Source organism: Oryzias latipes, chromosome 7 (assembly GCF_053564925.1).
Source record: "Oryzias latipes strain Hd-rR chromosome 7, Olatipes_Hd-rR_3.1".
In the NCBI taxonomy this organism is placed as follows: domain Eukaryota; kingdom Metazoa; phylum Chordata; class Actinopteri; order Beloniformes; family Adrianichthyidae; genus Oryzias; species Oryzias latipes.
Window position 1 is genome coordinate 20,132,842 of NC_136243.1, and position 22,246 is coordinate 20,155,087.

At 40.4% G+C, this 22,246-nt stretch overlaps 1 protein-coding gene across 1 annotated transcript; it reads right to left on the reverse strand.

Annotated features, from left to right (window-relative positions):
* Positions 1–5,089: 5,089 nt before the first annotated feature.
* On the reverse strand, positions 5,090–11,000 carry LOC144994093 (uncharacterized). The gene is made up of 2 exons (XM_078950532.1): positions 10,252–11,000; positions 5,090–10,178 (listed from the first exon to the last, which is right to left on the reverse strand). The coding sequence occupies exons 1-2, from the start codon at positions 10,259–10,261 to the stop codon at positions 5,752–5,754; spliced, it is 4,437 nt and encodes a 1,478-aa protein (XP_078806658.1). The 5' UTR covers positions 10,262–11,000; the 3' UTR covers positions 5,090–5,751.
* Between the last annotated feature and the right edge of the window lie 11,246 nt (positions 11,001–22,246).

Genomic DNA, 22,246 nt, shown 5'->3' on the forward strand with positions numbered 1-22,246 from the left:
TGTGACAAGATATGATGACTTACCCAGGTACTGTGTTTTACTGGCCTCTTTGTCTCATCGGTGAGGACAACCAAGCAAGGTGTGTCTGTGCATTTGCTGTTTCTGTGTGTGCCCACAGTTTTCTGATAGTGTGTGTATACCGCAGGCCCTGTGTTGTTGTATTGTGATGCTGAGTGTCACTGTGCTTTGGCCTGAGCCCTGCAGCCAAAGAAACCAGCTGTGAAGCTGACAAGTTTGTCTTCAGCACCTCACCTACACTCTTTCCTCCCCTCGCCACAAACACACACATGCTCATGCAACCGCACACACATCATGAAGTCCACATGAAAACACACACTCTTTCAGTGGCCTCAGGTTTAAGTACACATGCAGATCCCACCCCCACCCCCCACATCCACACATATCCACAGACCATCACACGAGCTGCAGGCTGTCTCACTCATGCCAACAACAAATACGGTGCAAAAGAAACACACTTGCAGTGTTCTGGTTTATAGGAGAGCCTCCATAAAGTGATCACTACAAAATGAGCAAAATTAGTAGAAATCCAAACTTAAACTTGTTTTCCACCAGAGTTCTCCATCATGCAACAGTCCAACAAAAAATATTTTGAAAGATGAAATATTTTTATGGCTTACATTTTTTTGGGAAAAAATAATAATTTATCTTTGATGAAATTAATAAAGAAAAAAGAAACCTAAGTATAGTACGGTTTGAAATACCAACAAGTAAACTAAGCAAGCTGCAGTTTGGTAGTTTTTTAATTTTTTGCAAGTCATTTTAAAATAAACGTAATAAAAACATTTTTTAGATCGCGAAGCTTTTATTTTGGTTTATGTAAATTCTTCTGCTTTCCTATGTCCTTAAATTCTAAAGTTGCTTTATTCTAAAATTTTGGTCTGGAAGTTTTTATAAGATTTATTATTTCGTTCCTATAAATGTATTAAAAATGTTTGTATTTAAAATCTGAGCTGGCCAAATTGTGCCAACCCAAACACTGACAGAAATATCCACGATCAATCGTAACCTCAGTCTCCCACATGGATCCATGAAACCTGCAGTTTGGACGTGTTGCACATTCCCGCCCGCGGGTTTTCTGCAGCATGTGGGTCAGTGAGGACACACAGCAACGCCACAAGCACCTGAACTTGTGCTCTGTCCAGGAAACGCTCATGAGCTACCCTCAGGACGTGTTGCATTCGATGGCAACTTCCCCCACATCAAACCCACATCTTACACACACACACAAACACACACACACACAGCAGTGATGGATGCCATGTGTATCCAGGTGTCTGGCCATGCTGTAGCACCCTTCAGATGTCACAATGAAAGAAATCAGTGTTCAGACCAAAAAGTCTGCAAGGCATCACGCTCGTGTTAGTGAGCCATTCCCGTGCGCTCAAGTGTCTGTGTGTGCACGCACAACTCTGTGTCTCTGCAGATATATTTGCATGTCGGTGCTTTTCTGTGTGCTTGCTGTTACCTGTTCCTAGAGGGTGGGAGGAGACAAGTGAGGAAACAGCAAAACAAGTTAGGAGACAATGAAGAAAGCAACATTGACACCTGTTTCCCTCGGTGTGTAGGGCAAAGAACCCACCTCAGAAGCAGCACCGACTGGTTCTTCGATGTCCTTTCACTAAAAAGAATAACAGATCCTTTACTTTGTGCTGTATCTAAATATTATTAACTCTGTCATCTTTTCTCCTTCTTGTAACCCTGCATGAACATATTTATTCCCATAACAAATGTGCACCTTTTTTGGTTTAGTTTTAATGGCCAGATGTCCAAGTTGCGCTTAAGGCGTTTGACTGGATGAAACAGAGCATTGGCTGTGGTAAAGAGGGATTAAAACAAGGCCTGAGGCACTTGCGTTATATTGAAAACATCCTGGGATGCTTTGTATGGAGATTTGCATACATTGGAGTCTGTGCAGCCACAGCCCATCTGCTGAAGTGCATTGTCCCCAGTCAGCAAAGTATGCCTAAAATCTATCAAATGTCTATCTGTTGGGAAGGAGTCAGGCAAAAATGAACAGAGAGCATTGGAGGGAATTGGAGGAATACAAAGCAGGAGGTGAAAAAAGGACAGAAAAAGAAGATTGGCACCATGTTGAATTTGAACTGCTCCCAAATGTGCCTCAGTCAGAGCCACAGCAAATAACACTATTGTTGGCCACAATCTGGAAAAAAATTAGCCGAATCTAAATATATTACTTTAAAAATGTGAAGTCTTCTCCTAAATTGTTACTTTGTGATGCAGACTCGAAGTTTGAATTGTTCATTTTGAGCACTAAAGTCCTTTAATAAATATTTTTATTTTATTTCTAAAAATGTGTGTCTATTCTTTGACATGTAATACAAATTTGGACACAACTGGGGAACTTGATCTTAATTTTTTTTTTTCTGAATGAAAAGTGAGTTGCTTTTTATAATAAAAAAAATTAAACATAAATGATGCTTGAACGAAACTGGAAAAAATTCATAGCAAGCAGTTTGTTGCAGTTTGATCCAGCAGTAAGTTATCATCCCTCTGGCCTAAAACCTCTTTATTGTATTAATGCTATAACTCTGCACTTCTGTGACATTTAATAGCACTGTAAAATTAGATAATTACTGTAATATATCTGTGTACTCATGCCCGTTTCTGAGGTCAGAAACATAAAAGTTAATGAGGAACAAGTAGGAGAAAGGAGACAGTAAGGAAAGATTAAACAGGAGCTTAAAGTGGCAAAGATGGCAAAAGTTAGTTTTCTTCATGGATGCCAAGCTCAGTCAAAAGTAACTTTGACTTCCAATGTTTATGCATCCTCTCCGGATAACCTTTCGTTTTTATTTTCAGTCTCCTCTCCCAATGTGTCTCTCATTTCAACCAAAACACACATCAAATGAAAAGCATGCTCGGGGCAGGGATGATGGTGGATGGAACAGTAAGGTGATTTAACGACAGGATGGTTTGTGTGTAGGCTGGACAGCCTGGTGCAGCCTCCGTCTTCACAACATGCACACGCAAACATTTGCACGTATACACAAACACACACACACACACACACACACTGACACCAAATATCTGAAAAAAAAAAAAAAAGAAACAGCCAAGATGGACGTGAGGAACATGTTGCTTGCACGGGGGAGGATTTTGGAAAGAAGAGCGTGGTCAATCTGTTTGTTTCTCTGCCACATCCAAGAAGAGTGATAATTTTATTTTCTGATCATTATTTTTTTTCCCTCTTATTTTCCTCCTAATGTCAGATTTTGAAAGCTGTCGGGGTTTATTTTCATGAAAGGAGCACACCAGACAATGCTTTTTATTTAGCTGAAAAAATATTAGTCTCCTTCAATGTCACATTGTGCATATATACAGAGCCACTTGTTACCTTAACCCTATAAATCATCCTTCTGCAGCTCCTGATTTTCTAATTTTATTCTATAAGCCCAGTTCATTTATGCAAACTGGTTAGCAGCGGAAGGTCACGCTTGGAGATTCAGTGAAAAAGTTAAACAGACACACATTAACCCCCATTTAATCAGGATTACAGAGAACAACCAAGCATTATTTAACACAAATCACGGTGTATGACAGCAGAAGGAAAATATGGGACACACACACACCAAACACAAATCCAGCACAATCAGTCTAATGGTGTGCATTAGTTAACTGCCAAATGTTGGGCTTTTTATGGCAGGATCACCCGTCCCTTGAAAAGATAAATACGGTGCACAGATCCCAGTAATTACAGCAATCCCCTCACAGCCCCCACAGATCGGGCTCCCTCGCCAGCCTCTCTGGAGTGCTGTTGCCTTGTAGATTAAGTAATTTAGGACAGTTTTAGGGCACTGGACTGACTGATGGAAGAGGTACTGGATGGACAAAAGAAGGATCAGGCCTGATGTGTTAATGTATTTGCTGGTGTGTTAACAGTATTTTTTGAGGGGAGGGGAAAAATCGGATCTATATAATTCTAAACGAAATTCAGACAGTTTGGGCTAATTCAAAAACAGTTAAAAAAATATTAATATTTTGTCCCAATGACAACAAAATGAAAATAAAAGCCGCATAAAGGAGGATTCTTGTTGAAACCTGAACGTGACTTGGAGAAAACTGAAGAAAAATGCTAAAAAACTCCACAATGAAGATCGACAGCCAGGAAGGGCAGCGGTCCCATAAAAATCACAGACAGAGCATTAATACACAATAAGTTCACATCAGCACATCTTATTGTAATGTCTATTAGAAATATCTATATGATCAATTTGTCATTTCCATGTTTATCAAACAAGAAAAACTTGCAGACATTGATATAGTTACAGAGTTGTGAAAAAATATTTATTCTCTTACATAAAATACTATGCGGAGGATAGGTGACCTCTCCAGGTCACCTACGGTGGAATCGTGACCTCTCCAGGTCATTCCTTGCCTTTGTCCTAAAAAAACTGGAATAGGCTCCAGCAAATCCCCCTGACCCTGCACTCCACAAAGCAGGAACAGAAAACGGATGGATGCAAATAAAATCATCTGTACTGTATGTCAAAAAATGCAATGAGCTTTCTTTGTGTTTCTGCATGAAACCAACATTAAAATGTAATGTTTTTTATCAGAAATTCTTCCAATAGAGAAATCCCCTTGAAGTTTGCAAACCTTTGTTTCAGCACAGGTCTCTCATGGATCTGCCACAGCATGCCAGTCATGTTGATGGTCTGGACGTTGATGGGTCTTTTGAGCACCACTCTCTTTTCTCACAGTCAATCAGATAGAACACAGTTCTGGGATGACTGAGATCATTAGTCCTCAGGATTGGCCAATCATAGCCAAACTCTAGCTACCAGAGTTTGTTTTTGAAATGTTTTTAGAGAATAACATAATCAACTCAAAGACTTTACTGTGTATATTTTCTTTGATATTTTATTTACATTTTTATTTTATTTGAGCACTTTGGGATTTTGCATAAGAAGAATGCCTTATGAGTAAATTGTATTAGGTAGCTTGAAGTTGTCAGTGTTCTGTGACTGAAAGAAATCATCATGTTCCTGTTGTTATTGCAACTGTCAGGGTCTGCTCGGCAGAGATTGAGCCACAGGACAAAAAGATCTTCAAATCAGGGATTTTTATTTTACCCAACACAACACGACAGGGGCTCAAATTAAAATGGGGTCAACTTAACAAAAATGTAACTGAGCGAATCAATAACAAAAGCTCAAACCAACTGAACTCAAACTGACCCCCTTACAGGAAACATTAGGGAGATTTTATACTGGCTGATCAGACCAATGACACAATAGGGAGGGGAGCACAAATACAAAACATTCAAAACCTAAATATTAATTAAAGTAGTAAATTACTAGTAATTTAACGCTTCAACAGAAACTGAACTTGTACCTCAAAGCAAGCTTAACATATTCCAAAAAATACAAACAATAGTCCAACATAAGAATACACTTCGTCTTTCCCCTCCATCTTCTCCAAATGGAAGTTGTCCATGCTCCTCCCTTTCCAAGTCATCAGGAACTTCTTCAGCTCCTCCCACTGCCACATCATCAGGAAGTTTCCTGCTCCAGCCTCTGCCCCAGCATCAGGCCTCAAACAGAACTCAAAGAATAGAATTACTCAAAACAATATAAAATTAACTAAATGTGTGCACAAGTCATTAAGTCAATTTTGTTATGAAATGTGTGAAATAAAATGAAATGGTTTATTCAAAAGAAAAATATAACAAATGAACTTAACTTAGCTGTGGGGCAGTGGGTTCTGCCCTCACACACCCTCCCCCTCAAGACTCTCGCTGGGACAGCGAGAGATGAAGTCCGCAGTGGAATTGTTCCTTCCTGGGATGTGGTGGATGGTGAAGTAGTATGGTTGGATGGCTAGGTACCATCTGGTAATTCTCCCATTTGTGTCCTTCATCCTTGCCAGCCACTGTAGGGCCTTGTGGTCGGTTTCCAGTGTAAACTCCCGTCCAAGAAGGTAGTACTTGAAGGAGTCTAGGGCCCACTTTATTCCCAGCGCTTCTTTCTCCACGGTTGAATACTGAACCTCTCGTGGAAACAGTTTCCGACTGATGAAGGCCACCGGATGTCTGTCGTCTGGAGGGCCTTGTAGAAGCACTGCCCCCAAACCTCTATCAGAAGCATCTGTCTGTAGAATAAATGGCTTTTGAAAGTTTGGACTGTACAGGACAGGGTTCTTACTTAATGCCCGCTTGATGTCCTCAAAAGCTGCTTCTGCCTCTTTGGTCCATTGGAGGTTATTAGGACTCCTGGCTCCAGTTAGGTCCGTGAGTAATGCTGCCCTGGCCGAAAAATGAGGGATGAACCGGTGATAAAACCCAGCCATGCCCAAAAAAGATCTCAATTGCTTCTTAGTGACAGGCAAAGGACAGGACTGAATAGCTGAAACTTTGTCAGTTTGCGGTTTTATCATTCCATTGCCGATGATGTAGCCCAGATAGTCGGTTTCGGGTTTAGCAAAGACACATTTGGAAGGATTGACAGTTAGTCCCGCCCCCTGGAGACAATCCAGCACCCTCTCCAAATGTCCAAGGTGCTCATCCCAGGTATTACTGAAAATAACAATATCATCCAAATAGGCTGCAGCAAACTCTGAAACTCCACATAGTACCTGATTCATGAGGCGCTGAAAGGTGGCTGGAGCTCCATGAAGTCCAAAGGGTAGAACAGTAAATTGAAACAACCCCCATGGGGTTCGGAAGGCAGTCAGCTCTCTGGAGTGACGAGTCAGTGGGACCTGCCAATAGCCCTTGCATAAATCTATGGTGGTCAGGTATTTGGCACATCCCAGTCGCTCTATCAGATCATCAATACGAGGAGTTGGATAAGAGTCAAACTTGGAGACTGAATTCAGGTACCTAAAGTCTATGCAGAACCTAATGCTCCCATCTTTCTTCGGGACCAATACTACAGGGCTGCACCACTCACTCTTAGATGGCTCAATCACACCCAGAGAGAGCATCAGATCCACCTCCTCCTTCAGGTTGGTCAAAAGGCGTTCAGGCAACCTGTAGCTCCTGCGTTTCACGACAGCTCCGTCTTTTAAGATGATGTCATGCTGAATGATGTCAGTTCGCCCAGGGTTCTCCTGGAATACTGGTGTACTGCACAAGGCTCTCACCTGAAGTTGCTGCTCTTTAGAGAGATGATCCAGATCCTGATTTGGTGAGAGAGTTGAGGAAAGATACTGCTCATCCACCTCATCCTCTTCCGGGATCCTTCTGATAAGCAGAACTTGTTGTTCCTTTTCAGCCCTTTCCACCCACTCTTTCAGGAGATTAACATGAAGTAGGCGGGTGGAGCGTGATTGTCCAGGTGTTGAGACACGATAGGTGGTCTGCCCAATTCTCTGCAAAACCTCAAAGGGGCCTTGCCATTTTGTGAGCAACTTGCTATCGCTGCTGGGAAGAAGAACAAGCACCTTCTGGCCAGGACTGAATGACCGCTGACGAGCTGATCGATCATACCAGACCTTCTGCTGTTTTTGAGCCTCTGCCATGTGAGCTTGGGCCAGCTCACTCATTTTTTCCAGCCGTTCCCGCATCTGAACAACAAAAGAAACAACATTAACAGTCTCTGAATGAGGCCGATCCCCTTCCCACATGTCTTTGAGCAGAGAGAGAGGGCCTCTCACTTCGTGTCCGTATAACAGTTCGAATGGAGAAAAACCAGTGGAGGCTTGTGGTACTTCTCTGTACGCAAATAACAGGTATGGCAACCACTTATCCCAATCTGTTCCAGACTCATTGACAAATTTCCTTAGCATTTGCTTAATGGTTTGATTGAAGCGCTCTGTAAGGCCATCTGTTTGAGGATGGTACGCAGTGGTTCTTAAGCTTTTGATGCCCAAAAGTTGGTATACTTGTGACAGCAACGTGGACAAAAAATTGGTACCCCGGTCAGTTAAGATCTCCAGAGGCAACCCAACTCTGGAAAAAAATTGCACCAGGCAATAGGCAACTTCTCTAGCCTTTATGGTCTTTAAAGGGAACACCTCCGGGTATTTGGTGGCATAATCAGTTATCACCAACATGTACCTATTGCCCGATTTGCTTCTTTCTAATGGTCCAACAATGTCCATTCCTATCCTCTCAAACGGGGTGCTAATCACTGGTAATGGTTGTAGAGGAGCTTTGGAGGGGACTCTGGTAGAAGTTAGTTGGCACTGAGGGCAAGTTTTACAAAAAACTGCAACATCCTTACTCAAGCCAGGCCAGTAGAAATGTTTCCTAATGCGGTTCATGGTTCTGTGCTTCCCCAAGTGGCCAGCCCAGGGAACTGAATGTCCTAAAGTCAGCACAATTTCTCTGACAGCCTCAGGAACCACTAGTTTAAATGCTGACCCCTGCTGGCGATAGAGAATGCCTTTCCTCAGAACAAAGTTTTCTCCACCATGATTTTGCATAGTCTCCGTGTTTTTCTCCTCCGTCCTCTGGAAAAGATGTTTTAGGGTTGGGTCACTGCATTGCATTTCAACAATGTTGTCTGGGATTCTGAAATTTAACGGCAATTCTGGCTCAGGGTCATCAGAGAATTTAACAGCAGTGTGTTGGAACTTCTCCTTCCTCCTTTGCTTACGGGACTTACGAGACTTCCCGGGTGTAGCCTCCAAGTCTGCATCAAAGAAAGGTAGAGCACTAAGTGTTGGAAGTGGTTCCACATGCTTAGCTCTCGCCCTTGTCACTGCAACATAACATGAATGGTCAGTGTCCAGCAAATCAAATAGTACAGGGAGGTCTAAACCCAACACAACAGGAAAAGGCAGTTTATCAACAACTCCAACATTTAATAGATACGTTTGATCTGCAATTTTGATGTAGACATCTGCTGTGGGATAGGATTTCTTATCTCCATGTACACAACAAACTGGGATTGTTTTTGTAGTGATCAGATGAGGTGAGATGAATTGCTGATGCACCAGAGTCTGGTCGCTGCCAGTATCAATGAGAGCAGTCATTAATTCTCCATTTACTTCTACAGGTGTCAACTTCACTCCCACCGGAGGCCCCTCAGGTGCTTCAAAGCGTGGAGCCACACACATTTGAGTGAGCTTTGTCTTTTTAGGACACATGGGTTTGGTGTGTCCTTCTACTCCACATAGATAGCAAATTGGTACTCTGGCTGGTTGGCCTCCCCTTACCGACTGCACACCCACATTACTGGCTGCTCGTTGCCGATACTGAGGAGCTGGGTTGTTGCCATCTTTCTCCTTCCAGGCAGTATAACTCCATGGTTGTCCCCTGTGGCGGGCAGCAACAAACACCTCTGCCATCTTAGCAGCTTCTGCTGCTGACTCTGGCTTATGTTCTCGTATCCACACCTGCAGCTCAGGAGAAAGCATCCTCAAGTATTGCTCCAAAATGATCAGTTCACCAATTTCATTAGCAGTTTTACCCATTGGCTGGATCCACTTCAGGTAGAGCTCTTTGAGCCTGGCATAAAGCTCTCTTGGGCTTTCATCAGCATGTATCTCCAGAGAACGAAATCTTTGTCTGTAGTTCTCTGGGTTGATGTTAAACTTTGACAAAATTGCAGCTTTAACATTATCATAATCCAGGGCCTCATCAATATCCATTTGTACATATGCAGCTCTAGCCTTGCCCGTGAGTAAAGGGATGAGATGGAAAACCCATTCTCTTTTTTTCCACTGACAAGCTAGCGCAATCCGTTCAAATGTGATTAGATAATGTTCCACATCATCATTGTCTGTGAATTTTTCTAGTCGAGGCTCATACAGACGGAACTGACCTGATGGTTGGCATGTTGGATCCTCAGCCACATTACTGGGGTTTACATGAGGAATGTCAGCCGTCTTTAGAGGTCCCCGGTTGGAAAGTTCAGGCTCTGGTAAAACCAGTTCAGGTGTTGAGGTGGTACGTGCCTGAACTTCCAATTGCAGTAGTTGAAACTGATGCTGGAGTGCTCTGAATCGTTTTTCTTGTCGAGCACTTTCTTCCATTTGCCTGGCATCTCTGGCTTCCTGCTGACTCATGTGAGACCGAAAAATAGAGACCAGGTCTGCAACACTTGGCTCGTTACCTGTGCCCTCAGAGCTGTCCACTCCTCCAGAAGCTCCATTTTCCTCCTGATCCTCATCTGGCTGCTCCTGTGTCATTTTAGGGGGTAATGGGCCATCCTTGGCTCCTCTCATGTTGCGTCCACTTTTCTGCATAACTCAAAATCCAAGAGGATGAAGGATTAGAAAAAGGGGAAAGTACAAAAAATTATTGGAAAAAAAAAAAAAAACCTGGGCTCATGGTGGGGTTATCCCACTTCTGACACCAGTTGTCAGGGTCTGCTCGGCAGAGATTGAGCCACAGGACAAAAAGATCTTCAAATCAGGGATTTTTATTTTACCCAACACAACACGACAGGGGCTCAAATTAAAATGGGGTCAACTTAACAAAAATGTAACTGAGCGAATCAATAACAAAAGCTCAAACCAACTGAACTCAAACTGACCCCCTTACAGGAAACATTAGGGAGATTTTATACTGGCTGATCAGACCAATGACACAATAGGGAGGGGAGCACAAATACAAAACATTCAAAACCTAAATATTAATTAAAGTAGTAAATTACTAGTAATTTAACGCTTCAACAGAAACTGAACTTGTACCTCAAAGCAAGCTTAACATATTCCAAAAAATACAAACAATAGTCCAACATAAGAATACACTTCGTCTTTCCCCTCCATCTTCTCCAAATGGAAGTTGTCCATGCTCCTCCCTTTCCAAGTCATCAGGAACTTCTTCAGCTCCTCCCACTGCCACATCATCAGGAAGTTTCCTGCTCCAGCCTCTGCCCCAGCATCAGGCCTCAAACAGAACTCAAAGAATAGAATTACTCAAAACAATATAAAATTAACTAAATGTGTGCACAAGTCATTAAGTCAATTTTGTTATGAAATGTGTGAAATAAAATGAAATGGTTTATTCAAAAGAAAAATATAACAAATGAACTTAACTTAGCTGTGGGGCAGTGGGTTCTGCCCTCACAGCAACGTTTGCTGGTTATAAATGTAGATGTTGTGCACAATTGATCAAACAGACTTATATTATGTGTAAATATGTAGAGCCTGCTTGTTTACTGGCCGTGAAAAGACCACAAGAGATCTTTTTCTTTATAAATGTTTCTCCTGTAACCCTCGTGCTATCCTAGGCACTTTAACATCGGGAGTTGGGTCATCTAGACCCACTAGACAATGCACTGAACCTTTTTTCTTCAATGATTTGTGATCCTCACTGGTGTCCATGGATTAAATGAAATATTTCCACCTTCATCCACCTTTGTCATGGTAGGGAGAACATGTCATTGCAAGGGTGGGGTCATCTAAGACAGCACAAGGGTTAAGCAGCTCTGTCACACTCTGGAGATTTTTCTCTCCCTTTTATTTAAATACGGACAGATCGTGGTCATATGATTGAAAGATTTATTGGTGAAACAGAAAATTCTGCATGAAATAAGCCCATAGTCTTTGGGCCTGGACCAGAAATGTCTCGCTTGCATGGGATGACCTCGGATCATGGATCAGCTTACAGACACTGATGGTGGTTGAGGTTTGGAGGCTGTTCTCTCACATAAGACAGGAGTTAGGGTGTTTGCCCTTCTTCTCTATCCCCTGAAATGTTCACAAAGATTGGGGGCATTTGGTTGATTTCGGCTAAAATACATTGATGATCTTTCCAGTTTATTAGAGGATATCATTGGAAAAAACAAATGCCACAAAACACAGCTTCCTTTTTATTGACTTCACCCGGTGTGGGAAAATTGAGGATCTGACCTCAGTGCTTTTTCTGCTATTGGAGGAGTGCAGTACAGCCGTGGCTTTTTCCTCATACTATCCCCACACAACACATGTTTGTGGGTTCTCCTCCACTTGGTCCTCTAGTGGTGGAGCTGGCTGACTGCTGGGGATATGATTTGTTGCCTTTTCTCCCACCCTTTGAAGTTCTTCATCACCATGATGTTAACCAAACACCGATGAGCTACCTATGAATGAGCCCAAGTAGTGAAAACATGAGAGTTGGCTCTTGTTTTGCAAGAAACAAAATCGTTGGCTCTGAGAGCCACATCATTAAAGCATGCAAGGGAGTGTAAAGGAGCTGGGACAATGCTGACCCCTGCTCTTTTGTTTAGGGGGGGTTGCTGTTGTACGGTCATCTTTATGCTTTCACTACTGTAATAATGGGAAGTTGAACAGCTGACCAGTTGATTGATCATGTATCACTTACTGTTGAAAAATGCAATTTCTCTGACTGGAGCAGCAGATGCATGAACACCTGGGCCATGGTGTTGATTTCTGCCATAGTCAAGCGTAAGGTTATTGTGTTTTTCTTGTGTATGTAATTCAGTGAGCTACCTCCTATATTTTAGGCAACTTATAAGTTAACTACAGCCAGGTATTAATTGAACAGCAAACGACTTGTACTGGAATTTTTTCTTATGTTGTGCTTTCAAACTAATATACCTACAGTCCTGGCCTCATACGTTTAAGTAATTACACAGTCACTTCCTCAATTTTCTGCAACCAGAGACTTTTTCAGAAACTTGTTTTTTTAGGTCTCCTGTTCAAGACTAGCACACTTCTTATTTCATGGTTTAAGCAAAGTTCGTTTTTCTCCTGTCGAAAATGACTAAACACTTTAAAACAGCAAAATGGCAAAGACCTCCACAGGTGATAAAATGCTAAAGGCAAAAATAGAGTTTGCTGTTTGTGGCATATTTAAACGTTTTATTCATTTGGCCACATTTCCTGTTAAACTTAAAAGACAGAAAAACATTTTACTTCATTTTTGTATTTATAATAAATGGGTCTGGTTGTGTGTATGTTTTTTTTTTCTTTCTGAAGCAGTGTTGCTGCTGTAGGCTGAGTAAAGTATTGTGTCCTGCCAATTTTTGGGAAGCATTATTTCCTGAGTTTTTCTCAGCCACAAAGACTTCAGGTCCTTTATATATTCTCTGTTTATTTTTTGTTCATTTTTTTATTTGGGATTAGTAAAGTAGATGAGGCATAAAAACACTTATAGGGATAAGCCGACTATATGTGAGTTTACTTCACAAAAAAAGTCAAAAAAAAATAACCAATTCTATTAGTAATTGTTGATACGCTTAAGATAAAACCACTTGTGGCAAATTTCTCATGTTAGATTATCATCTTACTATTGTGGTTTATTTTATAAAATGACTTTAAGGTAATATGGGAAATATGTAACACATTACGATCCTGCCAGTAAAATTACAATAGTGTTTAATTGCAACAAACCTAACACAGCACTGTTCTGTTCAAATTATAAAATGTAAACGTTTTTGTTTTTGCTTAACGCAACAGGATTGTTTTTTGTTGTTTCTTTTTTTTTTTTTTTTTTGCAGAAGCACTATGAAACAACCTCTGTTATGAATTCTAATTTTGAAAATATACTGAATTCAATTAAATCATGATACCTTTAAAAAAAAAAGGTTGAATTTCTGTTCTTTGTGTGTGTCTATCCCATGACAATAAAGTGAATAAACATGGGACTACTACGGCAAATAAAATGGATATTTTCACTAATTGACTTTACCCAGTTCTAAAGACCAAACATTAATACACTGAGGCTGGACAATACAATGGTGGGATTATACGAGGCCGTTCATTGACCTAAAGACGCTGGAATAAGTCTCATCCTGGAATTTATGCTTTTTTTTTAAATTAGGCCACATTTAGAAATCTCAATTTCTGCCAGTGAGTGAAGAATTTTCTTGCCAAATGACGCAAATGTGATGCAGGTGCACAAGTCTGCTTAGTTATTGCATATATTGCTTTAAAAAAATGAAATCATGAAAGTCTAACTCACTGCAACTATTTTACAAGCAAAACATTAAATGTTCAATAAAACTAGACCAATCTGCAATTCTTTTTTGTGTTATCAATCTCCTAACTTTTAATTACATCACTTTTACATTTTTTAACATTTGCAGCACATTTTATTTATTTGCACATAGAGCATGACTCGTCTCTCAGGTAACACACAAACTGACATAGAGCAGAGATCGCTAGCTGGTCTATTTTCAGCCAACTCATGTTGTTATTCAACAGCCAACACACCGGCTTCAATGTCCAAACCTCACCTAACAGCATCTGAAAGGAAAAAGAAAAAAAAAAAGAGGGTAAATGAAGTGGAAGGTAAGAATGATTCAGAAAAAAGAAATTCATTCAAAGGAATTGACATGAAATAGTCTGGGATTTATCTCAATCAAAACCTTTATTGCTATTTTACAAACTAGTTTAACATTGCAGTTTCCGTCATAATGGTATGTTTGTGTGTGGGTGGTTGGAGGTTGAAAGGTATCAAATTGAGCCTAAAGGGTCCGGCAGGTGGCTGAAGGCTTCTAACCCACACAGGTCTCAAACTGCACCAAGACACCATTAGTTCTACAGCACAAGAGCTTTTTGCAACGCAAGGCTGCACACTATTGTACACAGATGTGCAAAGGGTCAAATCATCATCAGGTGGCATTTGCTATGTATTACACAATTATCAGCCCCTTTTTAAGAGTTTTTTCCTTGTTCTTTATTTCATGCATGCACATGCTCAAGCTTAACTGCAAGGTCTATGAGGTCTGAAATATGAGCGGTAAACATTTGTATGAACAGATGTGGATTAATGCTCATCTTTTCTTCAGTCCAGAGATTAAATCTGATTTACAGACTAACAGGTTTCAGCTTCATTCGATTTAATTTCCAAAAGACAGAAAAGAATAGAAGATTTCAAAGAGACCAAAAGAGAAACAACAGGAGAAATCAGAGCAACTGTGCGATTGTGTCTCCTACTCCTGGGGAAGTTGCCAGAGAAAGCCAGACAGTAAATGTGGAAGGAACAAAGACAAAAAATGGATTGGATGTAACGGGAGGCAGAGGGAATAGTCAGATGCTCCTTATTCCTGTTGTGGGTAGATGGAAATGAAAGAGAGGAAATCTGAGTCACAGGGAATCAGAAATGTCAACAGATTGATTCGGAGCAGAGCTGGGACCGTCTGGAAGGAGTGAGCATCAACACCGACTGAGGGGCAGGCAAGATTTTGGGACCATCGCACAAAACCACCGGACACTTCTACGTGTGTGCATTTGGAAGTGTGTACATGTTGCATGGGGGCGGATGTGGGATTGGCTTAGTCTGCTGTCTTAAATGAATGGTTAATGTTAGTCGGTGAAAAAAAATGAATACGGTCACCATCTGCTCAATCTAAGTCTGTGTTCTGTGTAAATGCGTGTGCACACGAGTGTGTGCGACAGTTATCTACGCACACAAAATGTGCTCTTGGAAAGAGATTTGGAAATATGGATTGGAAGAATGAGAGGAGAGAGCAGCTAAAAGAAGAAAGACAAGGAACAAAGCCTGCACTTTAACAGGGAACGAGACAATAAAAAGAAAAAGAGACAAATCTTTTGTTTTTGAAGAGGCAGTGGAGATGAAGTCTTGGCTGAGAACAGAGGCGTACAAACTCTGGAAAAAGTCATGAATATTGTTATTTAAAAAAAAAGTTATTCTAAGCACAAGTTACTATACCACTCCACTAATTACTTTGGACAGAAGGTTTCCCATAAAACTTTAGAACAAGACTTTTAACATGACAAACAAAAAGAAGAAATGATATAAAGCCAACCATATACCACAGACATTACTCGTAACATAAACCAAACATTTTATTCATAATGTTCTAATCCGTACTAATCAATCAGATGGAGACTTAATATTATTCTGCTGGTAAGTTATGATTTATGGAAAATGTGCAGTTTGACTAATGAGTACATTTTGGCGTTTTGTTGTCAAAGGGCAGTTTAATCTAAAAGTTTTTTTTTCTTGAACGTTGAATTTACTGGTTTTGTCTCTTAAATGTATAGAATTTTAGACAGAAAACCTTGAAGTTTGACAACATTTTGCAATAGGAAAACTATGCAGCAAATGATGCAAAGAGAGGCAACCTCTTCACGTTTCCTTTGTTTCTTGTCTTTTACTTTTCAGTCCATTTTGCATCAGCCAAATTCTGGAATAACTGTTTCAAACTGATTTAAATAAATTAATTTAGTTAATTTACTTTTTTGTGTTTCTCCTTCACAGCGCGAGCGGGACACCCTCACGGCGAAGGGTTCTGAATCCCTCCACCGCAAGGGCCCTTCAGAAAAATATTTCGACACCCCTATCCCTCCAAATGCCCCTACAATGGGAGGGATAGGGAGACGGTGGAGGGGTAGAGGAAGAATTTGGATTGGGCCTATGGGATAGCTCTTTAGTTCATATGTGAGTCAGGGGCAGGTGAGCGAATACGTTTGATAATATAGTGTATTTCCATTTTTATCTTCCTAAATATTGTTCAAGCAAACAATCTAAAAAGCTTTTTTGCTATGAATTTAAGATAAGATATTTCTTTATTGTCACTGCCCGTATATACAATAACTGAAGCAGTCATCATATCAGTGCAAAAAAAGACAACAAAATGATTACAATATTACAAAATATGAACATACCTCGCAGCTGCCCTCTCACGTAGGTCAGGATGGAGCAGAACTCAACTATTCTGACTAGTAGGTGCTAGCATCTATCATGTAAACCTTTCTAAACTGGCAGACAGGTAATTATGTCATTTTAAATGGTACAAACTAATGTATTAAACCTAGGAATTAAACAGTTTCCTACCAATATGTGTAACACACTCCAGCAACCATGAGCGTCGTAACTATTACACGCACATCCACGGTCCTAGTACAACAACAACAATATAGCGAACATTTATTAAGGTGGACAAAATTTACAAACACATGGCATTATTTATGAACTGCACAATATAGAAGGCTAAGGATTGTTATCCTTTCCTCACTGCTTATCTCAGCAACCATCTCCGTCAGTCTGCACCTTACTTCTTCTACCGTCAGCCAATTACAGATACTTAGACTGCATTGATTTATATTAAAAGTGATTTATATTATGGATTTCTTCAGCATACAGGTATTATAATATACCACCTGGTTAAACACAGGTATATATATATATATATATATATATATATATATATAGCTATATGTATATTAAAATTCAAATTTTAATCCAACTTTTTCCTACTTTCCTTTACAAAAAATTACAAATGTTAGATTTTTTTTTTGCTGAAGCATCTTCCGTTTGTGGCATGACTTTTTACATGTTGGTGGAAAAAAAACTTGTAAATTTTATTTAATATATATGTATATATATATATAAAAGAAAACGCCCCTCTCACCCTCTCCGGGTGGTTTTTCTCCTCCAAGCTCGGGTCTTCTACCAGAGGCCTGGGAGCTTGAGGGTCCTGCGCAGTATCTTAGCTGTTCCTAGTACTGCGCTTTTCTGGACTGAGAGGTCTGAGGTCTTTCCAGGTATCTGTTGTAGCCACTCCTCCAGCTTGGGGGTTACTGCCCCGAGTGCTCCAATTACCACAGGCACCACTGTCACCTTTACTTTCCATGCTTTCTCCAGTTCTTCTCTGAGTCCCTGGTATTTCTCCAGTTTCTCATGTTCCTTCTTCCTGATGTTCCCATCGCTTGGCACTGCCACATCCACCACAACGGCTTTCCTCTGTTCTTTATCCACCACTACAATGTCTGGTTGGTTCGCCATTACCATCCTATCAGTCTGGATCTGGAAATCCCACAGGATCTTTGCCCTCTCATTCTCTACCACCTTCGGAGGTGTTTCCCATTTTGACTTTGGGGTTTCCAGTTCATATTCTGCACACATGTTCCTGTATATTATTCCAGCCACTTGATTGTGGCGCTCCATGTATGCTTTACCTGCCAGCATCTTACATCCTGCAGTTATGTGCTGGATTGTTTCAGGGGCCTCTTTGCACAGCCTACACCTTGGGTCTTGTCTGGTGTGGTAGATCTGAGCCTCTATTGCTCTGGTGCTCAGGGCTTGTTCCTGAGCTGCCAGGATGAGCGCTTCGGTGCTGTCCTGTAGGCCAGCCCTTTCTAGCCATTGGTAGGAATTCTTGATATCAGCCACTTCAGTTATGGTCCGGTGGTACATCCCATGCAGGGGTTTGTCCTCCCATGAGGATCTGTCCTCCAGCACTGTATCCTTTGCCTGAGACATTCACTGAGCACACTGTCATTTGGGGCCTTGAGCTTGATGTACTCATGCATCTTGGATGTTTCATCCTGGATAGTGGCTTCTACGCTCACTAGTCCTCGGCCTCCTTCCTTGCGGCTAGCATACAGTCTCAGTGTGCTGGATTTGGGATGGAACCCTCCATGCATGGTGAGGAGCTTTCGTGTTTTAACATCCGTGGTCTGTACTTCTTCCTTTGGCCATCTTATTATTCCTGCAGGGTATCATATCATATCATATCATATATATATATACATATTTGTTTGTCTTTTCCTGTAGTTTTGGTAAACCAAGCATCACTGTCACTGTTTCTAACATGTAGACTAGTTTCAACTTCAGATTAATTAATTTTAAAATATAATCTAAATCCGCTTCTGACAAATTACTAAAGCCAGCCTTAAGATCTCCTCACATATGACTGATAATGTTTAGGGAAAAAATGCATTTCACACTTAGAAATGCTGTTTCAATATCATGACTGAATTGAACTTTATGCAGCTAACTATTACTATACTCCTGTAACAGTATTTAAAGCTTTAGAGAGATTACAAGTGTTGAGGACATCAGAAAGCATTATCCCCAGCTGTGCTTAAACACACACACATTTTGCCTTTCACTCATCCACTACAGAATCAACATTTCATTTTCTTTGTTCACATCAAATTTTCCTCTAAATGTGAAAAACTTCAGTCCCTGCAGTTTTCCCGCAGTGAAAACCTACAAAGCAAATAATACATTCGTGGTACATCTCTAAATACTGTGTTGATAAGTAAATACAGCCAACATCAACAATCCTCATGTTATAAGTAATCTTGTAATATGCAAAAATCTGCACACACATACACATGGGTACACCACTGCAGTACGTGCACATGCGCACACACCCCCACACAGACGCACACACACATGGTTCAAGGTTGTGATTAAATTCTCTGTGGCTTATGATCCGCCTTTAAATCTTTGCAATTTTCATTTTATGCAGCTTTAATATGGATCATAGTTGCTGTCAGAGTGCCCCATCTCCTAATCTGGAGCAATCTGAGCTGAGCCTGGCTGGGTTAACAGCTGAATAAGCCAACCAGTCACAGTCAAGCAGCCATCAGGGCAGCAATGAAGCCAGTAGGCCTTGTTAGAAAGACGTCTGACATCTCTCAATGTTTTTGAGAACGTTCTGAAGACATGTTTTATCCTACGAATTAAAAAACAAACAGATGTGTGCAAAAAATGTTCCATGTAAGGGAACTGATACAGAATCTCAGATCAGCTGTTTTTCAGAGTAAAGAAATCCTCAAGAGACTGTATCAAAACCTAAAGATGCCAGAATGAGCAGACCAAATGCAAGGGGTCGCTGGAGCACTGTTGTGTTTGGTTGAAGTCTATCTCTGCATCAGGTCATGTTAGAGTCAAACAGATTTCACATGATATTCATCACTAAGCACACCCAGCAAATAGCACAGACACACATACAAACACATGTGATGACCCTATTCTTATGACCACAGGGGCTTGGGGGGCATAAGCGGATTAAGTCATTAATTGTACACTGTTAAAAAAACTGTTCATTAATATTGTAATGTTCACATCCAAGAAATTCTAAAATCAGCAGTTTGTTCATGTAAAATCAAATGGTTGTGTCAAATTAAAACACAATAGACTCTTGCTGTTTTCACATATTGTCAGAAGACTAGTAAAAGGTTTGCCTGCAGATTTTTCTTGATATAGATTTAAACTGTTACGTCAAAATAGCACTGAATAAGCGGCTGCGGTGTTGGACTGGAAGCAGACACCCTGCTGAGATTCATGTAAATAATACTGCTGGTGATGGATGGAAACCACACAAACTCAGCAGAGCTAAAGCTCAGTTTTATCCTGTGTTCCTTCCACACACAAATGTAAAAATGCACAAAAATACACACATAAAGAGCATTATAAATTAATTCCATATTTAATGTTGGCTTTGTCTGTGAATCATCTGCAGGTCAGTCCAGTTTTTCATGATGATTATCTGCACAGAGGTTGCCATTTTTACTGAAGCACAAGAATCACAAGGTGGAAAACGAGAGTGAGCACCATCAATCCTCCAACTTATCTTCTTTAATCCACCCCATGACAGACGGTAAGACTAGTTAGAAGTCATGGAATCCCATGTGGTCACAATCACAGCACATACGTTCAAAACGTAAGCAGAGAATGCTTTTGACAAGTAAGAAAACCAGCAGGTATTTTTTATTCAGTAAAAAAAGTGCTGCTAAAAATTTTGATTTTGCTATTTTTATTCAAGCATAAGATTTCTTCTTGGTTGAAAAAGATTACAAACATCTTCCAGAAGTTGAGACAACATACATAAGGTGACAGTGAAAAAAAAGAAATCTGCTGAATGTCGAGAAGCATTATGAGTTACTCAAACAATTTTTGCATGAATTCTTAGACTTCCTTGGCTAAAGATCTATACCTCAAAGATTCTTGTGTTTGATATGAAAAGGAAGGTTTATTACAATAAAAAGGTTGAATAACATAAAACCTGGAAAAGGGTGTCTGTATTTGGTTTTGGCCATAAGTCTTGTCAAAAACAAATCAAAAAATGTTTTATTTGTGTGTCTGATGAGCTTTTTTTTATTTGTCACTCCAGAAGATGTGACAACATATTTAAAATAAATTTTCTTCGCAAAACAATTTATTTTTAATATTCAATTTTTAACCTAGGAGATATCTGTCTTGTATGGGCTTCCAAGGGAGGACAGAAGAGCACCGTTCAACTTATCCCAGTGGATGCTGACAGGCCAAGCCTTTTTTTTTTTGTCAGAAAGAGGATAAATACAGGTTCACTTCTCTGAACATGATTAAATCACACTATAACCTCCTCCCTCTTATTAAATCCTCTTAAGCAGGCTGTATTACATATCTACCCAACAAAGAAAACTCAATCAGAACAATCAACCAGCATGCCCCACCAGGCTGATCCCATTGTCATGATTAAAATGAATGTGGACATGGGACATTACCAGAAATCCTGTGGTCCCTTTATAAGGATGATCAGTGTGTGTGTTGGGGGTGGGGTGGGGGTAATTCCCATTCCTCCAATGTTATTGGGAATTATTGAACAGTAAGGGTAACAGTAAGCTTTGTGTGCCGTACTAAATTCATACTATATGAAACTGTAGTGCTAGTCGAGGGGGTGCAACATTCGGTATGCGCGCCCATGTGTAAGTGTGTGCATGTACACATGCAAACAAACTAATTCTGTCGCCAGCTCAGCCACAAAGCTCAGTCTTTATTCTTTGAAATATTATTAGAAAAAGATTAGGATTGATGGGATTAGATTTACAGTGCCCTCTGTTTTCATTCTCAAGAGGTAATAAGTTAATTTGTTTGTGAGAGGAGTTTTTAGGAAAAAAAACATGTTTTTGTTGTGCAGCATAGAGACCCCTGCATGAAGTTGCAACAACATTAAGAAAAACAACAGTGCTGCTGCATTTTTACCATAATGATCATCTGTTTTGAAAGGTTAGAAAGATCAATCGGTTTCTTGTCTTAAATGATAACCGAAATGCGTTTACACCCGACACGTGTGGCTCGTTCCAAAATGAGTTCTTACACGTGCTTTATGTTGTTCAGACTGGTCTGTCACTACTTGATTCTAGCGCTCACAGTTGGAAGAGGCTTGGTGAGAAATGCTGAAACGGTGCTCCTAGCAAATATTGGTCTAAACTTTTTCTTTCACAGCTTGCAACAGTTTGTACTTCCATGAATTAAAAGGGACGCCATTCACACATCACGAGGATGAGTCCCTAATTGGTCCTAGTTCAACTGGTTTAATTTTCGACGTGCATTCAATGGCCACATGTTTTGTACACAAAACTCAACATCGGACAAAGAAATCTGCGTAGCGACGCATAAACATGAGTTTTGAAGCCCGAAACGCGTATATACATCCGGTTACGTAGAGTTTTCATTGGAAGGGGTCACCTAAATGCACTCTGCTGAGGCCAGTGTGAATGTAGCATAAGAGACGCCCTTAAATAACATGAAAAGACAAAAATGTATCATTTAGACTTTGATACAGACAAAGGGAACATTTATGCAACCTACAACAAAGACTAAAGTCTTGTTTTTTGCAAACAG